Source organism: Pan troglodytes, chromosome 9 (assembly GCF_028858775.2).
Source record: "Pan troglodytes isolate AG18354 chromosome 9, NHGRI_mPanTro3-v2.0_pri, whole genome shotgun sequence".
NCBI classification, from domain to species: domain Eukaryota; kingdom Metazoa; phylum Chordata; class Mammalia; order Primates; family Hominidae; genus Pan; species Pan troglodytes.
Genome location: NC_072407.2, coordinates 79,678,385 through 79,699,705, shown reverse-complemented (window position 1 = coordinate 79,699,705; position 21,321 = coordinate 79,678,385). Strand labels below are relative to the sequence as shown.

At 38.9% G+C, this 21,321-nt stretch overlaps 1 protein-coding gene across 6 annotated transcripts in view; it reads left to right on the top strand.

Annotated features, from left to right (window-relative positions):
• RSF1 (remodeling and spacing factor 1) overlaps nt 1–14,232 on the top strand; it is a 212,089-nt gene extending 197,857 nt beyond the window's left edge. For 5 of the 6 annotated variants that reach the window (XM_054662577.2, XM_009423810.5, XM_016921691.4 and 2 more), the window contains 2 exons: nt 2,001–2,189; nt 6,716–9,267. In XM_054662577.2, coding sequence (XP_054518552.2) covers nt 2,001–2,189; nt 6,716–7,287 — 761 coding nt within the window. In that variant the 3' untranslated portion in view covers nt 7,288–9,267. Of the gene's footprint in view, nt 1–2,000; nt 2,190–6,715 lie in introns of all 6 variants that reach the window. The other variant, XM_001175061.8, reaches the window with a different exon arrangement.
• The last annotated feature ends 7,089 nt before the right edge of the window (nt 14,233–21,321 follow it).

Here is a 21,321-nt window from a genome sequence, read left to right as displayed (position 1 = left end):
GCCATCCTTGTGGGTTTTTTTTGGTTTTATTTATCTTTTTTCCTAAACCATCTAAATAAGTGATGATAATATCATGTCCCTTTATCAGTGATTATTTCCTAAGGACAAGGACATTTTCTTACATCACCACAATGCAATTACCAAATTCAGATATTTTAACATTGATAGAATGCTATTACCTAATTAACAGTACACATTCAAATTTTTAACAAGTATCTCCATATTATTCTTTATATCTTTTTTTTCTTTTCCTAACCCAGGATCCATTCCAGGGCTATGCGTTTATTCACATCTCTTTAGTCTCCATTAATCTGGAATAATCCTCAAATTTTGTCTCATCTTGATATTTTTAAAGAGTACATACTAGTTGTTTTGTAGATGTTTCCCAGTTTGGATTTCTTTTGTTTCCTTGTGATAAGATTCAGATTATGCATTTATAGTGGGAATAGCACAGAGAATGTTGCATCTTCTGAGTCTCTTTATTATTTTTCCTTATAATTAATAAGTAATTTGTGGGAATTTGAGACTATTTAAATATCCTTTTCCTTATATTTCACCTGCTAGTTTTAGTTCCTGTGGATAATTCTAACCCTGTCATTTCTGTTATATTTATTTATTGTTGTTCTGTAAGGAAGAACATTTCCCTTCTCCTCCATATGTTTGTTTATTTATGTCAATGTAAACTCATGGATTCTTATTCTGATCAGTGGATATACTACATTCCCATCACTATTTAGGCTCCATTTGTCCCAAATTTGGCCAATGAGAACCACTTCAACCTATTGGCTAGCTATTTTGAAATGTTTGAAATCCACAAAAGAATAACAAGCTTGAATGTCGTACTTCGGTGGAATTTAACATTCTGAAAAACAGCTGTGACATAATGCCACAGCCTCACTCTGGCTTATTGATCAGAGATGACAGGAACAATGCTATTTAGCAGTGCTTTGCAAGTTTAACTAGGTCTGTGTGCTTTATTTAGCAGATTTGTATTCTTTATGGAGAAAAGTCAAAAATATATCTTGAGTTCTGTATTTATGTGGAACAGATTCATGAGTTTTCTTTGGTTAGAGGGCATAACCTCTGCAATACATTATGACTATAGCGACAGGTAGAACAGCATATTATCAGGAGGCGGATTTGTGGTAGCCGTCTACCAAGAAGAGCAGTCATGGCAGCTGTGTACCTGACCAGGTAGCTGTAGGTTGACTGCAGTAAGGACTATTTCTAAAAAAGTATAAAACATTTAGGCCGGGTGTGGTGGCTTACACCTGTAATCCCAGCACTTTGGGAGGCCGAGGCAGGCGGATCACTTGAGGCCAGGAATTCAAGACCAGCCTGGCCAACATGGCGAAACCCCATCTCTACTAAAAATACAAAAATTAGCCAGGTGTGGTGGCGGGTACCTGTAGTCCCAGCTACTCGGAAGGCTGAGGCAGGAGAATTGCTTGAACCCAGGAGGTGGAGTTTGCAGTGAGCCAAGATCATGCCACTGCACTCCAGCATGGGCGACATAGTGAGACTCTGTCTCAAAAACAAACAAACTAAAAAGGATAAAACATTTTCTAATCTTGAGGATTCACCGCTAAGAGTATATATTGTGAGGTTTGGCATTAAAAACCTGCACAGATTGACTCATTTTTTTTTTTTTAAGGGAGACTTAAAGGCCAGGCATGTTGTAATCTCAACACTTTGGTAGGTAGCCAGGAGTGGTAGTGCATATGCCTGTGATCCTAGCTTTAGCTACTGGGGCAGCTGAGGCCAGAGGATCTCTTGAGCCCAGGAGGTTGAGGCTGTAGTGAGCCATGTTCATGCCACTGCACTCCAGCCTGTGTGATAGTGAGATACTCTCTCAAATAAAATGAAACTCATAAAAGTTACTGTTCACTTAAAAATATTTATGACTGAACTCTGCTTGGTAGCTTTTCATTTTTATAACCTAAGCTACATTTCTAAATAGACTTAAATTTTGTACTTTGTTCTTCCTTTTTTTAAAATAGAAAGTGACTTCAGTGATGATTTTAGTGATGATTTTGTAGAAACTCGGCGAAGGCGGTCAAGGAGAAATCAGAAAAGACAAATTAACTACAAAGAAGACTCAGAAAGTGACGGTTCCCAGAAGAGTTTGCGACGTGGTAAAGAAATAAGGCGAGTACACAAGCGAAGACTTTCCAGCTCAGAGAGTGAAGGTAAGGCATAGGTCTCCTATATATAGAAGTTTGGACAGGGCAAAATAGACATTATAAAGTGAACTCGGATTGTGATTCTGTACCATTCTTTGAAACTCATATAACCAGGCCAGGCATGGTGGCTCACGCCTGTAATCCCGGCAGTTTGGGAGGCCAGGGCATGCAGATCACTTGAGGCCAGGAGTTCAAGACCAGCCTGTCCAACATGGTGAGACCTTGTCTCTACTAAAAATAAAAAAATTAGCCTGTGTGGTGATACGCGCCTGTAATCTTAGCTACTCAGGAGGTTGAGGCAGGAGAATTACTTGAACCTGGGAGGCGGAGATTGCAGTGAGGCAAGGTTGTGCCACTGCACTCCACCCTGGGTGACAGAGCAAGACTGTGTCTCAAAAAAAAAAAAAAATCCATATAACCAGTAGTATCTTTGAGATAAAACCTATAATCTTGTGCCTACCATAGTTTAAATAAAAGATACTCGATAAGAGGCTAATTTTTAAGATCTCCATTGTAATTTAAATTTTCATTGAAACTAGAGAAGTCTCAGAAAATTGTGATCTGATCAAGATTATTCTACTTCTTTTTCTTACTCCCTTATTCATGGCCCTCATTTTGAAATAACCTCTTATGTCCTTAATAGCTAAAAGGTTTCAAATAAAAGTGCCTACTGTCTCTTTCCACCTTGACTACGATTTCAGTTGGAAACCGTTTTATTTCCTAATAGCTATAACTGTGCCCCCTACCAGTAGTACAAGACAAGCTCTAAAATATGAATTTCTTACATCCATTTAGTCTTTTTTGTTTTACTTATTTTATATAGTGTATATATATATACACACATATATACATATAAATATATATATATATATATATATTTTTTTTTTTTTTTTTTTTTTTTTTTTTTTTGGTGACAGAGTCTCACTCTGTCACCCAGGCTGGAGTGCAGTGGTGTGATCTCGGCTCACTGCAACCTCCGCCTCCCAAGTTCAAACGATTCTCCTGGCTCAGCCTCCCAATAGCTAGGATTTTAGGCATGTGCCACCAAGCCTGGCTAATTTTTATATTTTTAGTAGAGATGGGGTTTCACCATGTTGGCCAAGCTAGTCTCAAACTCCTGACCTCAGGTTATCCGCCCACCTTGGCCTCCCAAAGTGCTGGGATTACAGGCGTGAGCCACCGCGCCCGGCTTTATGGCCTGTTTTGAAGATTGTTTTGCTTTCATAGATTAAACATGAATTTAAGTTTGAGCCCAAGACAAAAGAGAAAGGGAAAAAAAATGTTTGGATGTGGGATGCTAAAGAAGGGAGGTGAACATCTTTTTCGAATGTGTGCTTACCTTCATGTGTCACAGAAACAAACATAAATTGCATTAGTTAAGCCATTAAATATGAATTATTTATTAAACTAGGCCCTATTCCAAGCACTGGAATATAACAGCAAACAAAATAGCTCTTATGAAACTCTTTATTTTAGTTGGGAAGAAGGTGACAATAAACAAGATAGATAAGTAGAATATATGATATATTAGAGATGAGTGCTTTGGAAAAAAATAAAGGAGAAAAGGGGGTTGGGAAGGTAGTTGAATTTCAGATAATATACTAAGGAAATCCTCACTAAGAAAACATTTGAGTGAAGACCTGAAAGAAATGTTGTGTGTGAGTCATGCACTTATCTAAAAGAAGAATGATACAGACAGATGGAACAATAAATATGAAGGTCTTGAGGTATGTTTGTGCTTGTCATGTTCAGCAAACAGAAGGGAGTGCAGGGTTGTTGGAGCAGAATGAGTGAAGGCAGACATAATGAGATGAAGCAAAGAAGTCAGTGGGGGCCAGTCAGCAAACGAGAGCCCACCTGCTTACATAAATAAAAAAGCAAGGTTTTTGTTTTTGTTTTTGAGACAGGGTCTCACCCTGGCTGGCGTGCAGTGGCACAATCACAGCTCACCATAGCCTCAATCTGCTGTGCTCAAGCAGTCCACCTGCCTCAGCCTCCCAAGTGGCTAGAAGTGGCATAAGCCACCACACTGCTAATTTTTAAATTTATTTTATAGAGATGAGATCTTGCAGTGTTGCCCTGGCTGACCTTAAACTCCTGGCCTCAAGTGATCCCCCCTACCTTGGCCTCCCACAGTGTTAGGATTACAGGTGTAAGCCACTGCACCCTGCCCTGTAATACAGTTTTTACTGGAAGACTACCATACCAATTTGTTTACATATAGTCTGTTGCCTGCTTTCTCAAAAAGCTGAGTTGTTGTGACTGAGACTATAGGGCCTGCCTCTTACATAAAAAATGTGCTAACCTCTGATGATAAATAGTGCTGTGCAGTTAAACTTTCTGCACTGATTATATGTGTGCTGATCGTTACAATAGCCACTAACCTCATATGGCTATTGAGCACTTGAAATGTGGCTAGTGTGACCATGGAACTGAATTTTTATTTTTATTTAATTTTAACTAATTTAAATTTAAAATAACCACATGTGACTAGTGTTTATCGTATTAGATAACACAGAGTAGGACATTATATAGACTTTGGATTTTTATTTTGTGTAAGGTGAGAAACATTTGGGCCAAAGCACAGATGAGTATTCAGAAGCAGATGAGGAGGAAGAGGAAAGCAAACCATCCCACATTTTGAGCAAAAGAGTGATATGATCTGACTTAGATTTTAATTTGCTGTGGTAGTTGTGTTATGAATAGACTGAAGGGGGCCAGGGCAGAAGCTAGAAGACCCATTGGGAAGTTATTGTAATAGTCCAGGTGAGAGATGATGGAGGGTGGAACTGGGTCAGTAGCAGTAAAGGGATGAAAGCAGTCACATTATGGATATGTTTTAAAGTGAGACCCAAAGGATTTACTGTTGGGTTGGATGAGAGAAAGAAAAGAATCAAGGATGACTGAGCAATTGGAGGAGCAATTGCCAAAAACTTAAGTTGGTAGAGACCACAGGGCTGCAGGTTTAAGAAGAAAGTTTAGGAGCCCAGTTTTAGACACATCATTTGAGATGCCTGTTTAGAGATATCCAAGCCTAGATGTCGAGTAGGCAGTTTGATACACTAGTCTGGAATTCAGTGGTTGCCTAAAATAAATATGAGAGCCGTTAGCACATAGATGGCATGCCAAGTTGTGAGACTAGGTGAGTTCTTCTAAAATGGAAGTAGAGTCATCTTCAGTATCCATGGAGGATTGATTTCAGGATCCCCGCAGATATCAAAATCCTTGGATTTACAAGTCCCTCATATAAAATGGTGTCATATTCGCATATAACCTACCCATATCCTCTATATACTTTAAATAAATCTCTAGAATATTTAAAATACCTGATACAGTGTAAATGTTATATAATTGTTATACTGTATTGTTTAGTGAATGACAAGAAAAAAGTCTATGTATGTTCAGTTCAGACACTACCATCTATTTTTTTCCTGAATATTTTCCATCTGCAGTTGGTTAAATTAATGGATAGGGGGGCCCAACTATATAGACAAAGAAGAGAAGACAATTAAGACTACCAAGGGCGTCTAATAACTAAGATGAGAGTTGGCACAGTGTTTAAGATGTACAGAGTTGGGTGTCCCGTTTGAATCTTTCCTTATCAGCGTGTTGACATGATAACCTAATTTGTGTACTAGTGGGAAGGAGTTTGTTAGTTTAACTAACCTATCTTCATTTAATTCAAGCATTATCAGACATCTTCCCCCAAGAAATCTACTGTTGGCTGGGCACAGTGGCTTACGCCTATAATCCCAGCACTTTGGGAGGCCAAGATGGGCAGATCACTTGAGGCCAGGAGTTCGAGATCAGTCTGGCCAACATGGTGAAACCCCGTCTCTACTAAAAATGCAAAGAAATTAGCTGGGTGTGGCGGCACACACACCTGTAATCCCAGCTACTTGGGAGGCTGAGACAGGAGAATTGCTTGAATCTGGAAGGCAGAGGTTGCAGTGAGCCTAGTTTGCGCCACGATACTCCAGCCTGGGAGACAGAGTGAGACTCCATCTCAAAAAATAAAGAAGGTCAGGCACAGTGGCTCATGCCTGTAATCCCAGCACTTTGGGAGGCCGAGGCAGATGGATCACAAGGTCAGGAGTTCGAGACCAGCCTGGCCAACATAGTGAAACCCCGTCTCTACTAAAAATACAAAAAGTTAGCCAGGCGTGGTGGCTGGCGCCTGTAATCCCAGCTACTCGGGAGGCTGAGGCAGGAGAATCGCTTGAACCCAGGAGGCGGAGGTTGCAGTGAGCCAAGATCACGCCATTGTATTCTAGCCAGGGCAACAGTGCGAGACTCTGTCTCAATAAAAAAAAAGAAAATATTGTCTAAAATCATAAATAAAGTACACCATGAATCATATTGGGCATTGTTATGGGACTGAGAAGAGAGAAATCAGGCCAATTATTGAAAGGAAACATTTATGTACAAGCAATTCTGAAAGCAGGACGTGGGGTGAATATCGGGAGGAAAAGGAGAATTAAATTCGTTTATGGTTAACCGTGCCAATGGCTTAAATGTGCTGTTTATTCTAGAGAGCTATTTGTCCAAGAACTCTGAAGATGACGAGCTAGCTAAAGAATCAAAGCAGTCAGTTCGAAAGCGGGGCCGAAGCACAGATGAGTATTCAGAAGCAGATGAGGAGGAGGAAGAGGAAGGCAAACCATCCCGCAAACGGCTACACCGGATTGAGACGGATGAGGAAGAGAATTGTGACAATGCTCATGGAGATGCAAATCAGCCTGCCCATGACAGCCAGCCTAGGGTCCTGCCCTCAGAACAAGAGAGCACCAAGAAGCCCTACCGGATAGAAAGTGATGAGGAAGAGGACTTTGAAAATGTAGGCAAAGTGGGGAGCCCATTGGACTATAGCTTAGTGGACTTACCTTCAACCAATGGACAGAGCCCTGGCAAAGCCATTGAGAACTTGATTGGCAAGCCTACTGAGAAGTCTCAGACCCCCAAGGACAACAGCACAGCCAGTGCAAGCCTAGCCTCCAATGGGACAAGTGGTGGGCAGGAGGCAGGAGCACCAGAAGAGGAGGAAGATGAGCTTTTGAGAGTGACTGACCTTGTTGATTATGTCTGTAACAGTGAACAGTTATAAGACTTTTTTTCCATTTTTGTGCTAATTTATTCCACGGTAGCTCTCACACCAGCGGGCCAGTTATTAAAAGCTGTTTAATTTTTCCTAGAAAACTCCACTACAGAATGACTTTTAGAAGAAAAATTTCAACAAATCCTGAAGTCTTTCTGTGAAGTGACCAGTTCTGAACTTTGAAGATAAATAATTGCTGTAAATTCCTTTTGATTTTCTTTTTCCAGGTTCATGGTCCTTGGTAATTTCATTCATGGAAAAAAATCTTATTATAATAACAACAAAGATTTGTATATTTTTGACTTTATATTTCCTGAGCTCTCCTGACTTTGTGAAAAAGGGTGGATGAAAATGCATTCCGAATCTGTGAGGGCCCAAAACAGAATTTAGGGGTGGGTGAAAGCACTTGTGCTTTAGCTTTTTCGTATTAAATATATATTATATTTAAACATTCATGGCATAGATGATGATTTACAGACAATTTAAAAGTTCAAGTCTGTACTGTTACAGTTTGAGAATTGTAGATAACATCATACATAAGTCATTTAGTAACAGCCTTTGTGAAATGAACTTGTTTACTATTGGAGATAACCACACTTAATAAAGAAGAGACAGTGAAAGTACCATCATAATTAACCTAAATTTTTGTTATAGCAGAGTTTCTTGTTTAAAAAAAAATAAAATCATCTGAAAAGCATTTGTACAGTAAAATGTATAATGAAGCTTTGCCAACCAGACTGTGCTAGCAACAAATTTTTTTAAATAAGCTTTATGCAGTGGTAATAAGGTGGCCTCAAATATATTGTGTCTGATGGAGAGTTATTAGTGAAATGAATGTGGTCTTTCTTAAGGCCTGGGTGGACTGTAAACTTTGCCAATAGTATAACTCTTGTCTTCTGGCCACTTGATGTTTAAATATCTGAAATATCATTTTGAAAAAAATACATCTATATATAACATACATGAAGAGATGCTAAGCTGACAGTGATATTTTAGCACATTTGAAGACTGGGAAGAGATTTTCAGGTGAATTTTAACTGGTCTATTCTTGCCCTTAGTATCTACTTCAAATTGAAGTCTACAAACAAAGCAGTTCCTTTGGGAGGTTTTTAGTTTGAGTTTTAGCGTGTGTGCGTGTTTGTGTGTGTGCGTGTGCGTGTGTGTGTGTGTTGGAATTTCCTATCTGCCTGGATATATTAGCAGAGTTTGAATGTAGTTTTGGCCTTTGGCCATTAGACTTCTATTAAAATTCATTAATAGTCATACAACCAACATAGAGTTGAATGAGAACTGCCGATGTAATTAATAGGCATGACATCCATTTCAAACATCTCAACACTTTAAAGAAAAGCCCTTTGTTTCAAGAAAAAAGGGTTTGTAACTAACTAAATACCTAACATGTAACTGACACTAAAATATGAACTTTGTCTTATTTAGTTTCTGTTATAGCTGTAAAATTTCAGGCAGAGCCATAACATTGTACAGAGTGTAGCACTTGTGATTAAACCTAGCCTGTTAAATCCTGAAACCTTCAACCATTACTTCTGTGAATACTTTAGCCCTGGGATTTGGGTTTTTCTGTTCCGGTGTTGTGTCTGTTGCCGGCAATGGACACACCATATCTGCTGCTGGCCCAAGGAACGTCATTAATTTTTCTTTCCAAATTAAGTATTATGTGCTAGTCAGTGTATAGTAAAGCACTTCTCTTTTTTATTACTAAAAAACTGGCATTAGATTTGCATTATAAATACCTCTCTAGGAACTTTATACTCCTTTTCCTTCTTCAACAGGTATTGCCCTTAAATCTTATCTTTTGGCCTTGAAAGTTTATAGCTATTGTTTTTCAGTTGTTCGTTGTTTTGTTTTGTTTCACTTTAGTTCTGTAGTACCTGCCCATTAATATTTTTGCTTTGATTCTAGCAATGTGTATGTATCTGTATAAAAAATAAAATAATGAAAGCAACCTAAAAATAGGATGCACCAATAGCATGTGGTTCCAAGTAAGTTGTGATTTTTATTTTGAGACAGTGTTCCACTGGAAGGGAGGGAAGGGCTTACATTCACAGACAGTAAAGCAGGGCTGTGTAAGGAGCTGCATTTACTTAACAGTCTCCTTTCCAGCTAGGTTTGTTTTATTTATTTGCAAGTCAGCTAAGAATTAACCTTTTAAACCATCTAAAACAGGCAAGCAATATAAAGATTTCTACTAGTGCAAGGTAAGTGGTTTGAATGTACAAGTGCCCTTTCCTGCCACCCAGTCTCACTCTACCATTTTAGTCCTGCAGCTGGGTAAAGCCACTATTGTGTGGAAACTCTCCCATGTGCCCTGTCTCTACCTCTGGACACACCAGCTCCTTCTTCCACCTATTCTATTCCTCAGTTAAGCCAAGTGATCAGAAGTAGTATTAAATGGGTAGATAATTTTAACAGGATGCCTAATGTGAAATAAGGAGTTATTTTTACTCTTCTACTATAGAAAGCCTAAGGTAATTCTTACCATCTCAAAGACTGAGTATTCCGTTTAGGTTTGGAGACCACTTGTGCTGTGCTGCCTGATATTTACCAAACTTGAATAAGTGTTCGTCAACTTGATAGTGAATGTACCCCTTCTCACCTTATATTTTGATTAAATCAATTAACTATAGGTCATCTACCAAGAATGTAATCCAAGCGGTTGATAAAACATTATTAGGCAGATAGATTATTGATTATTAAATTTTGAGCAGTGCAAAAACAGTTGTGCTGCTTGGAGTTCAGATTCAGTCCCTCAAAGAGTTTATGATCACTGAAATACACTCTGAAGGTATTCTGAAGAAGTTAAAAAATTTTAGAAAACGAAATGTTCTGTATACAAAGACAATACAGTCACTACGAACTGCAGAAAGTATAGGAAAGCAGTAATTGATGTAGAGTTTAGACAGTCTTGGATCTTTTTTAGAGCACTAACCATGGATTTAGACTCAAAATAGCTGCTACATAATAGAGCCCTTTAATAATTTAAACCCCCCTTGTTGAAATACAAGTTGGACTCCCAATGTCAAACTCTAGACTGTAGCTAATGTATTAAAGGGAGACGTAGATTAATATTCAGTATATTTAGTTTGCAATTTCTGAAAAGGTTTGAAAACTAGTCAGCTTTTCACACAGCAGAAGCTTTGAACTGAAATATGTGTGAAAAGGACTCAGACTGAAAATGTTTTGGTTTTGTACATCAGTGCTGATGAAATTAGTGTAAAACATTTTCCATCATTGGCACATTACTGCAAAATGATGGCAGAGATATTTTCAAGAATGTACATCAAGTTATATTTCCTTGACATCCTTTTTTCAATTGGTCAAGGTTACAGATTCAGAGGATAAAGGGTAGTTTCATTTAGAATAAATTCATGTCTACTGGCAATCTATATATAAAAGTGACCTGCCCAAGAACCAAAAACTTTAAATGCTAGTGAAGCTTTTGAAAAATAATTTTTAAACAAATTAATTTTAAAAGGGTGTTACACATACCCAGTTTTTACTTTTTGGTTGATGAAACCCATCCCATAATATACATTTGAGCAAAGTACATATATTAAGAAAAACATGGACATTTACTTGTTTAATAGTCAAAATGATGAGGAAATGTTAGCTGTTTTTAAGTGGGATTGGTGGGGTGTCCTTTGTCACAAGGAATGCTTTTTTAGCTTGTTTGTGGGCATAAGAGATGTTAACCCTTTGCTGGTTCTACCACACAACTGTAAAGAACCTAATGAATCTACAAGTTTAATATTCAGAAAAAGCTAGGAACTCCGCTCTTTACCAGTACAGTGGAACAGGTCCGTTATTCAAGGTGATGTCTCACAGCTATAGAACAACTATTCAAAGACCCAGAGTTAAATGGTACATGTGTATATGTGTGTGTGTGTGTGTGCACACGCACACACTTCAGATAAGTATCAGAAAAAATAAAAATGAATCCATCATTAACTATTGAAAGAAACAAGATGGCTGCATTGCAACAGATACAAATATTATGAACATCATTTAATTACAGAAAATCTAGACAACAGTTTCTCCTGATGTTTGACATTCTCAAAATATATTCCTCGTTCTTGAAGAAGCAGAGAATGCCAAGGCTGCATATCTGCTGTAATCTACCTAGCCCTCTTCTGCTTAATATGATCCATTATTGAATCTTCTCAGATTAAAATCCATTCCTATATTATCTACCTTTCCCAAAGTGTGTGCCTGTAAACCTACCTTGGAAGTGGCAAGTTAACTGATTTTTTTGTGTCATTTTTATACCAATCCTTAAGGTCAAAGCCTTTTGCTATCAATGTATTTAAACTGAGTTGCTATATGTTCACTTAATTTGTTTTCAAAATGTTTTGCTCCAACTTAAATTATCTTTTAACATCTTTTGAGTGCCAAGGATTGCTAAGTAACTGTAATATGTTGAAGAGAGTAATTGCCAAGCAAGCAGTCATAAGCCAAAATGTGATGAGCTTAGTATATAACCACTTCAGATTATACACTCACCACTTTTTGTATTCATTCATGCAAACCCTCCTGGAAGTCGATTAGAAGAGGATCCAATTTGTGGACTTTTTTTCCTCCTTTGGACACCTGAGCACAATTTTTTTTTTCCTTTCATATTTATACCACTTTGGAAAATTCAGTAAACCCAATTCTGGCACATCGTAATGGTTTCAGTTAGTGAAGATGTTTATTTTAATAACTTTAAAATATGACTATCCTATACATAAGTTATATAAGAGGGCATAACAATAGTTGAGTAGAAATTTATAAAATTTCTTGGATATTTTGAATGAGAAAAAAACATTTTTAAAGGAATTTTTTTTTTCCTTTTTTGGCCAAACCGGTACAAGCTAGAAAGTGTGCTAAGGACTGAATACTTGCCTCGTGCTTTTTGCCACTGGATGATGTAAGTTAAGAATGGAATTGTTAATCCTAAGTATAATATTTTCTTGACTTTCATCAGTTTCTAAAGAAATCTAATTTAAGTGTTTTGTGGTTTTGTTTGATCTGTATTTATTGAGTTCTGGTCATAGACCAGCAGCTTGCACGTCATGCTCATGAACAGCCAGAACACAGTTATTGGGGAACTTCATGGCTCAAAACCTTCTGAATCATTTAACTTATTTTGTATGTTGCAAAAAAAAAAAAAAAAAAAAAGTTTATTTTGCTTGAGAGTCACCTTTTTTTAAAAAAAATAACTGTACAGCTTTTAAGGGATGGGAGGTGGGAAAATACCCTAAAATAGGATGTAGATTTTTTACGATTGTGTTTATGCTAGATCATCTACAGGTGCATTATGTAATTAAACCTAAAATTGTTTAAAAATTTGTGCCATGTCTTTTTCATTCTCCTGCCCTTTAGCAGAATTGGTGCATGTCAACTGCTATGTGGACAAGCCTTGAAATTGGAGTAACAAGCCCTGTCTCCAAAGCTTTAAGGTCACTGCATGAAAATTGCACACACACACACACACACACACACACACACACACACAGATCTAGCTTATATTAGTAAATGGATTTTCAGGATCAGAACAGCTACAGTAGCCCAGATTTGGCTGTTAACAGCATATTCTTACAGCGCATGATTTTTGTGATGCCTAACTAGGGTATTCTCAATGTTAGTCTGGTGTTCTATTCTCTTTCAAAGTAGCTTCTTGAGATGATATCTGTTGTAGCTTGCCCAAACCTGCCGTGAGGTTTTGTGTACACTTTGAAAGGGTATGTCCTATGCTAAGATGGTGGTAGAGCAGGGCTTGATTTTAATCTATTCATATAAAAGAAGGAAAAAACTAGAATTGGTCTATTTGGTTATTCAGTGGACTTAATTCCACAGGAATAGTTGTCTGCTGAAGCGTGGCAGCAAGAGAAGTCAAATTCAAGTTTCAGTTCCTTCCTTATTCACTAAGTATTTTGAAATCTTGTAGAACTTCTGATTCTAGCACAGTCTTTTACATGGCACATTTTACCATGGTATATTCACAGCTTCGTTTAAATGTCAGTACTTTTTCCCATCTGATAATTTTGCCATTCTAATTTCTCACCTTTGTAGTACAAGTGTATCCTTGAAAATAATTAAATTCATCTAAGTGTGTCATAACTTCTATCAAAGCTATATTCATGTGTTGCCAGCGTCAGTTTTTTGCTATCCTCATTCAGAAGGGAAGCCTGCAGATCATGAGTTTCCATGTGAAGAATACAAATTCCACATAAAAATTTATAAATGGTATCTTTTAGAATTTTGATTTAAAGTAATAGCTGGAATTCAGGGACTGATCAGAATGCCTCTTGAATTTTCCAACATGCTTATATGAAATGCTTTATTTTCCTATGCGTTAAAAAAAATATTCCTGGAATAGGTTCTCAGAATGTTTTATTTGGTTTCTAGGAGATGATATTTAAAGCAGAAGCTCCAAGATTAGCATAAAACTAACTCTTGAGGTAATCAGGACCGTGCTGTTAGTCAAATAGAAGCTGGAGTGCTCTCTGTCACATAATGTACTGCATGTGTGTGGGGGTGGGGGGGCAGGGAAGATCAGAAAACTGGAAATGTAATTCTGATAACACACAAAGTAAACTGTGCATTAAAAGTATGGGAATTCTTGGTAGCTTAAAGCTTCAGGGGTTAACTTCAGTGTATGAACACCTAGTGTGTTAGAATTGCAGTGCATAGTTGTTTAAATACAATATTCCTTGTAAGTGACAACCAAAATATGTTGTGGCTGGTGCCAATATTTTTGTTAATGAAATGTTCAGTGTCTCACTACAGTCTGATCAGAACTCTTGGTGTTATAAGCCAAGCCTAAAGCCATTTTATAGCTATTGGCCTAATTGTGTAACTTTTTCTTTCAAAATGTTTTATTATAATACTTCTGTCATTTCTTTCACTTAATATGTCAATTGTCATAATAAAAATTTAAATTTGAATTATTTAGCATGATGTGTTTGCAAACTTAGCTTATTTTAAATTTTGTGGCACATGGAACAAATTGTCTGTAACAGTTCATGATGGTTAAAATTTATCACCCAGGCCTAGATGAATTGTTCTCCCACTATCTAGAAAGTAAATTTGCAAGTGCATCAATTTCCCTAAAATAATTTTTAAGGCTATTTGCCAACTAGACAAATATAGATATTAGGAAACTATTATTGATTTATATCTTTAGCCTCTGGAGAACTAACACATTATAGAGGCTGTGGACTTGTTCTGTGTGGTCCCATAGGAGCACAGAACTAGACCAGAGGACAGAAGCCATAGGGCAAAAGTTTTCCATTCATTCTATGGAGGAAGCTTAGTTCTCTAATAATAAACAAGCTTGGAAGTGAATTATTAGGAATAGGGGATGTTTGGGAGACCAAACATCCACACATTGATCCACGCCTTAAAAAATGGATTAGACCAAATGACTAACCGGTCCTTCCAACCCTGAGTAGGCTTCTCAGCTACAAATGATTTGACAGTTTTTATTTACTCTTGAAATACAGTAAAATTCACACTGAACTTGCTTTTTTACCAACAAACTAGCAGAGTATTTGTGATTCTGATGGAAAATATTAACTAGGTAAAGAACTTTTGAAGAATTTCACCTAATGGCGTAAAAGCTGGTCGGTGCTAGCAAGAAAATGGCTAGTTACAATGCTAAATTTATTTGAAATTTTCACTTTAAGAGAATCAGTCAAATAACGTGAGCCACTGTGCCCAGCTAGCCCATTTCTTTTTCAGATTATAAGACCAGAAGATGTAGAACAGTTCTTTTCTTTTACAAATAGAATTGGTGTACTGTTCTGTGATTCTTTAGTAGAGGCGGAATTATAAAAAATAACGAAAATATTCTATTGAAGTTAGATGTTGGGACCCTTCTGGGTGAGATTAATGCTTGTGTCATTTTGATTCTTAATGAGTTTGCATGAGCTCTTTAGGGTACTAAAAGTCTAAATGAATATCAAAGAGAAAGGACACTCTAAGAGGATGTAACTGGACATTGCAATGTAGCATATACAGTCAAATCCCAAATGAAGACAGCTGGGAACCTACTAGTATTGATATCGGCCACCTATGGCTTCCTTATCACTCCTCCTTGCCCATTTCAGAGCCACTTTACCCACATTTGAGCACCTATCTTTCTCCCTAGTCCTGTCTCTGAGGAGGTATCTTCTTTTTGCAGTACCTTGTCTGCCTGTGTCCTTGATCGGTCGTCTTTTTATTACCGCCTCTGGGTCTTTGACATCTTACTTCTCTATCTCTGATCTCCATTACTTGACACACACTCCTCTCTAAATAAAGTTCTCCCTATTGTGGAAAACGAAAGTTTGATCCTGTCTCTGGTTCAATACCCTTCCCAGTTACTTCTTATTTAATTTCCAGTCTTTAAAATAAATAGACTATGGAAAACCCTAAAGTGTATTTGGAAATTATTACTGAAATGTCAGAAATTCCTAAGAGAAACTCCAGGAAACAAGCCACCGTCTCAGCAACATACTTTATTATCAGGAACAGCTGTTACAGAAAGCTGAAACTTAAAACAGGAATGTGATTCCTCCCTTTTCCCTGCACTTGCTTCATGTTTGTCTGTTGAATGTAATGTGCATTTTGTTTTCTCTTTGACATTATTGCTTGCTAGTGGGACACCAGTAATTGCACTGTGAACTCACATAACCAAATAGCTCTTACTCTACCATTTAGAACCAAAAAGTTAGAGGAAGTACTTCATTAATGATGATAGAACCTTATTTGAACCTGTACTGTCCTAGCTTCAACCATAAAAGATTTTCTGTAGCAACAACAAAGAGAGGTAGCTGGCTCAATGCTATTAGGTTGGTGCAAAAGTAATTGCAGTTTCTGCTGTATATAATATACATATATCTATTTTTTTTAAAGGCAAAAACCACAATTTTTTTTTTTTTTTTTTGAGACAGAATCTCGCTCTGTCACCCAGGCTGGAGTGCAGTGGTGTGATCTCGGCTCACTGCAACCTCCGCCTCCCAGTTCAAGGGATTCTCCTGCCACAGCCTGCCGAACAGCTGGGATTACAGGCATGTGTGCCACCATGCCCAGCTGATTTCTTTGTATTTTTAGTAGAGACTGGGTTTCGCCATGTTGGCCAGGCTGGTCTGGAACTCCTGACCTCAGGTGATCCACCAGCCTGGGCCTTCCAAAGTGCTGGGATTACAGGCGTGAGCCACCGCGTCTGGCCCAACAATTAGTTTTGCACCAACCTAATAGAAAATCAGAAAGTTGGCTTCAGATTCAGAATAATGCAGAAGTAGGGCTGGAATTTTACTGGCCAATGCTCTGAGCAGAACCAGGAGAGGGCCAGAGAGCCCAGGATGAAAGGCAAGGATCTCTTGGGTGCAGTGGCTCATGCCTGTAATCCCAGCACTTTGGGAGGCTGAGATGGGAGGATCACTTGAGGTCATAAGTGATGATGATGAGTGGTCACTACAGCCTGAGCAACAGAGCGAGACTCCATCTCAAAAAAAAAAAAAAAAAAAAGGAAAAGACAAGGATCCACAAGCAGGAAAACTATATCAGAGAGGGGAGATGGAATGCTAAGAAGCCATCTTTAAGATGACTGTCCCCTTTTTGACATAGCTTTTTTTTTTTTTTTTTTTGAGATGGAGTCTCACTGTGTCGCCCAGGCTGGAGTGCAGTGACTCGATCTCGGCTCACTGCAACCTCCACCTCCTGGGTTCAAGTGATTCTCCTGCCTCAGTCTCCCGAGTATCTGGGACTACAGGCGTGCACCACCACACCCAGCTAATTTTTTGTATTTTTAGTAGAGACGGAGTTTCATTGTGTTAGCCAGGATGGTCTCGATCTCCTGACCTTGCGATCCTCCTACCTCGGCCTCCCAAAGTGCTGGGATTACAGGCGTGAGCCACCACACCCGGCCGACAGCCACTTTTAATAATCTGGATGTGCTTACATAACGGTGTCCAAAAGAACTTGTAAGTTTTATTTATAAAAGTTTCTTGTTTTTTATTGAGATAATTCACATACCATAAAGTTCACCATTATAAAGTGTACAATTCAGAGGTCTTTAGTGTTACTGGTAGAGGGTCTTGACTGCAAGTTGTCCAGGTTCTTGGCGTTTTGAACAAAGAATTGGACAAAACACTCAGCAATGCAAAGAAAGAATGAAGTAACGAAGGAAAGCAGGGATTTATTGAAAATGAAAGTACACTCCATAGTGTGGAAGCTGGAGAAGCAGCGACTCAAGGGCCCGGATACAGAATCTTCTCAGGTCCAAGTACCCCCTAGAGGTTTTCCATTGGCCACTTCATGCTCACCTCATGTAAATGAAGTGGTAGCTCTCAATCGGTCTGATTGGTTGTGGAAAGCAACCAATCAAAGACTGAAGTGGAGGGTACAACGCTCACTCTCCTCTTTTTGCAACCAATCAGAGGCTAAGGTAAAGTTAGAAAGTTGCAAACGAAGACTGGCCGGCAAACAGTCTGATTGGTTTCAGGCAGCCAGTTTCCCAACTGCCCAGCAGAAAAGGTGGGGGATTTGCAAAGGGAGTAGTAGCCTCTGGTCCTTTTGTTACTTAGGCTGTGGAAAGTTATGAGTTTTCTTTTCAACTTGGTTCTAAGAAGTGATGTGAAATGGTCTTAGGTTCCCTGCCTCCAGACCCTATTCTCCTGCTTCATCAAGCATATTCACAAGGTTGTCAACACCCTAAAAACGCCCTACTCATTAGTAGTGACTACCCATTTCCTCCGTAGTCCCTGCCAAGTACTATTACTTTCTATCTCTACAAATGTGCCTCTTCTTGACATTTCATATAAATGGAATCACACTGTGTAGCCCTTACGGATCTAATGTCTTATTTAACATGTTTTCAAGGTTCATCATGTTATAGCATAAGTTAGTACTTCTTTTTTTTTTTTTTTTTTTTTTTTTTTTTACAGTCTTGCTCTGTCACCCAGGCTGGAGTGCAGTGGCATGATCTCAGCTCACTGCAACCTCTGCCTCCCGGGTTCAAGCAATTCTCCTGCCTCAGCCTCCCGAGTAGCTGGGATTACAGGCGTGTGCCACCGTGCCTGGCTAATTTTTGTATTTTTAGTAGAGATAGGGTTTCACCGTGTTAGCCAGGCTGGTCTTGAACTCCTGACCTCAGGTGATCCACCCACCTCGGCCTCCCAAAGTGCTGGGATTACAGGCGTGAGCCACCGCGCCCAGCCACTTCATTCTTTTATATGCATGAATAATATTCTACTGTATGTATATGCCACATCTTGTTTATCCATTTGAACATTTGAGTAATTTCCACTTTGAGGCTATGAATGGTCAGGGCTATTAGAAATAATAAACATTCATGTACAAGCTTTGAGTGGGCATGCATATTTTTCATTCTTGAGTGCACACCTAGGAGTGGAATTGCTGGATCATATGATAACTCTATGTTTAACTTTTGAAGAAATTTGACCCTGTTTTACACAGTGCCTGCACCTTTTTACATTCCCACTAGCAATGCGCAAGTGTTCCAATTTCTCCACATCAACAATATTTATTATTGACAGTCTTTTTATTATGGCCATTCTAGGGGATATGAAGTGGTATCTCATTGTGGTTTTGATTTGCATTTCCTAGTGATTAATGATGTTGAGCATCTTCTCATGTGCTTACTCACTGCTCATATATTTTCTTTGTAGAAATGTCCATTTAAATCCTTTGCCTATTTTTATGATCAGGAATGGTGGCTTATGCCTGTAATCCCAGACCTATGGGAGGCCAAGGCAGGAAGATTGCTTGAGGCCAGGAGTCTGAGACCAGCCTGGGCAACATAGTGAGATCCCATTGATACAAAAAAAATTCTAAAAATTAGTCAAACATGGTGGTATGTACCTGTAGTCCCAGCAGTTTAGGAGGCTAAGGCAGAAGGATCACCTGAGCCCAGGAGTTGCAGGCTGCAGTGAGCCATGATCATGCCACTGCACTCTGGCCTGGGTGACAGAGCAAGATGCCATCTCTTTAAAAAAAAAAAAAAGAGAGAGAGGCAAGGCACAGTGGCTCATGCCTCTAATCTCAGTACAGCACTTCGGGAGGCCAAGGTGGGAGGATTGCTTGAGGCCAGGAGTTTCAGGTTACAGTAAGCTATGACAGCACCACTGCACTACAGCCTGGGTGACAGAGCAACACCCTGTCTTTACAAAAAAACAAAAATAAATCCTCTGTCCCGCCTCCTTTTTTCTTTTTTTTTGCTTTTTTTCATGGAAATGTCCCAAAAACCTCTACCTATTTTTAATTGAGCTGTCTTTTTATTGTTGAGCTATAAGTAAATACCAGCTGAATTCTGAATACCAGACTTTTACCAAATATATGATTTGCAATATTTTCTATGATTCTGATAAATCACTTTCTTGATAGTGTCCTTTGATACACAAAGGTTTTTTAACTTTGCCGGTGTCCAATTTCTGTTTTTTTTCTTTGGTTGCCTATGCTTGATGTTAGAGATCTAAGAAAACACTGCCTAAGTCAATATCTTGAAGATTTACATTTTATGTTTTCTTCTAAGAGTTTTATAGGTTTAGCTCTTTTTTTTTTTTTTTTTTTTTTTGAGACAGGGTCTCGTTCTGTCACTCAGGCTGAAGTGCAGTGGTACAATCTGGCTCACTACAACCTCCGCCTCTTGGGTTCAAGCAGTTTTCATGCCAACAGCCTGCAAGTAGCTGGGATTAACAGGCATGAGCCACCACACCTGACCCAATTGGTTTAACTCTTTTTTTTTTCCCCCTGATACGGAGTTTCACTCTTGTTGCCCAGGCTGGAGTGCAATGGCACAATCTTGGCTCACCGCAACCTCTGCATCCCGGGTTCAAGCAATTCTCCTGCCTCAGCCTCCCGAGTAGCTGGGACTACAGGTATGCGCCACCATGCCCAGCTAATTTTGTATTTTTAATAGAGACGGGGTTTCTCCATGTTGGTCAGGCTGGTCTTGAACTCCCAACTTCAGATGATCCACCCACCTCAGCCTCCCAAAGTGCTGGGAGGTTTAACTCTTAAGTTTAGGCCTTAGATCCCTTCTGAGTTATTTTTGTATATGATGAGAGGTAAGGATCCAAATTCATTCTTTTGCATGTGGTTAAACAGTTGTTTCAGCACGATTTGTTGAAAATACTATTCTTGGCCAGTTGCAGTGGCTTACGCTTGTAATCCCAACACTTTAGGAGGCCAGGGTAGGCAGATAGCTTGAGCTCAGGAGTTCAAGACCAGACTGGGCAACATGGCTAAATGCTGTCTCTAGAAAACAACAACAACAAGAACAATTAGCCGGGTGTGGTGGTGCATGCCTAAGGTCCCAGCTACTCAGGAGGCTGAGATGGGAGAATTGCTTGAACCCGGGAGGCGGAGGTTGCAGTGAGCCAAGATTGTACCACTCTCCAGCCTGGGCAACAGAGTGAGACCCTGTCTCAAAAAATTAAAAAGAGAAGAAAAGATACTATTTTTTCCTTCATTTAATTATCTTGGCATCCCTGTCAAAAATCTATTGACCCTAAATGTATGGGTTTACTTCTGGATTCTCAATTTGGTTCCATTGAGCTATACATCTGTCCTTATTCTACTACTACACAGTCTTGATCACTGTAACTTCTTACTAAGATACAAAATCAGGCAATGTAAGTCCTTTAGTTTGGCTCCTTTTTTTTATTCAAGACTGTTTTAACTATTCTGGGCTCCTTAAATTTCCATGTGAATTTTAGGTTCCATTTGTCAATTTCTGTGAAAAAAGGCAGTTGGAATTTTGATATAGATTGTGTTTGTTTGTTTGTTTGTCTGTCTGTTTTGAGACAGAGTTTCGCTCTTGTTGCCCAGGCTGGAATGCAATGGCGTGATCTCAGCTCACCTCAACCTCTGCCTCCTGGGTTCAAGCGATTCTCCTGCCTCAGCCTCCCTAGTAGCTGGGATTACAGGCATGTGCCACCATGCCTGGCTAATTTTTGTATTTTTAGTAGAGATGGGGTTTCACTGTGTTGGCCAGGCTGGTCGTCAATGCCTGACCTCAAATGATCCACCCACTTCAGC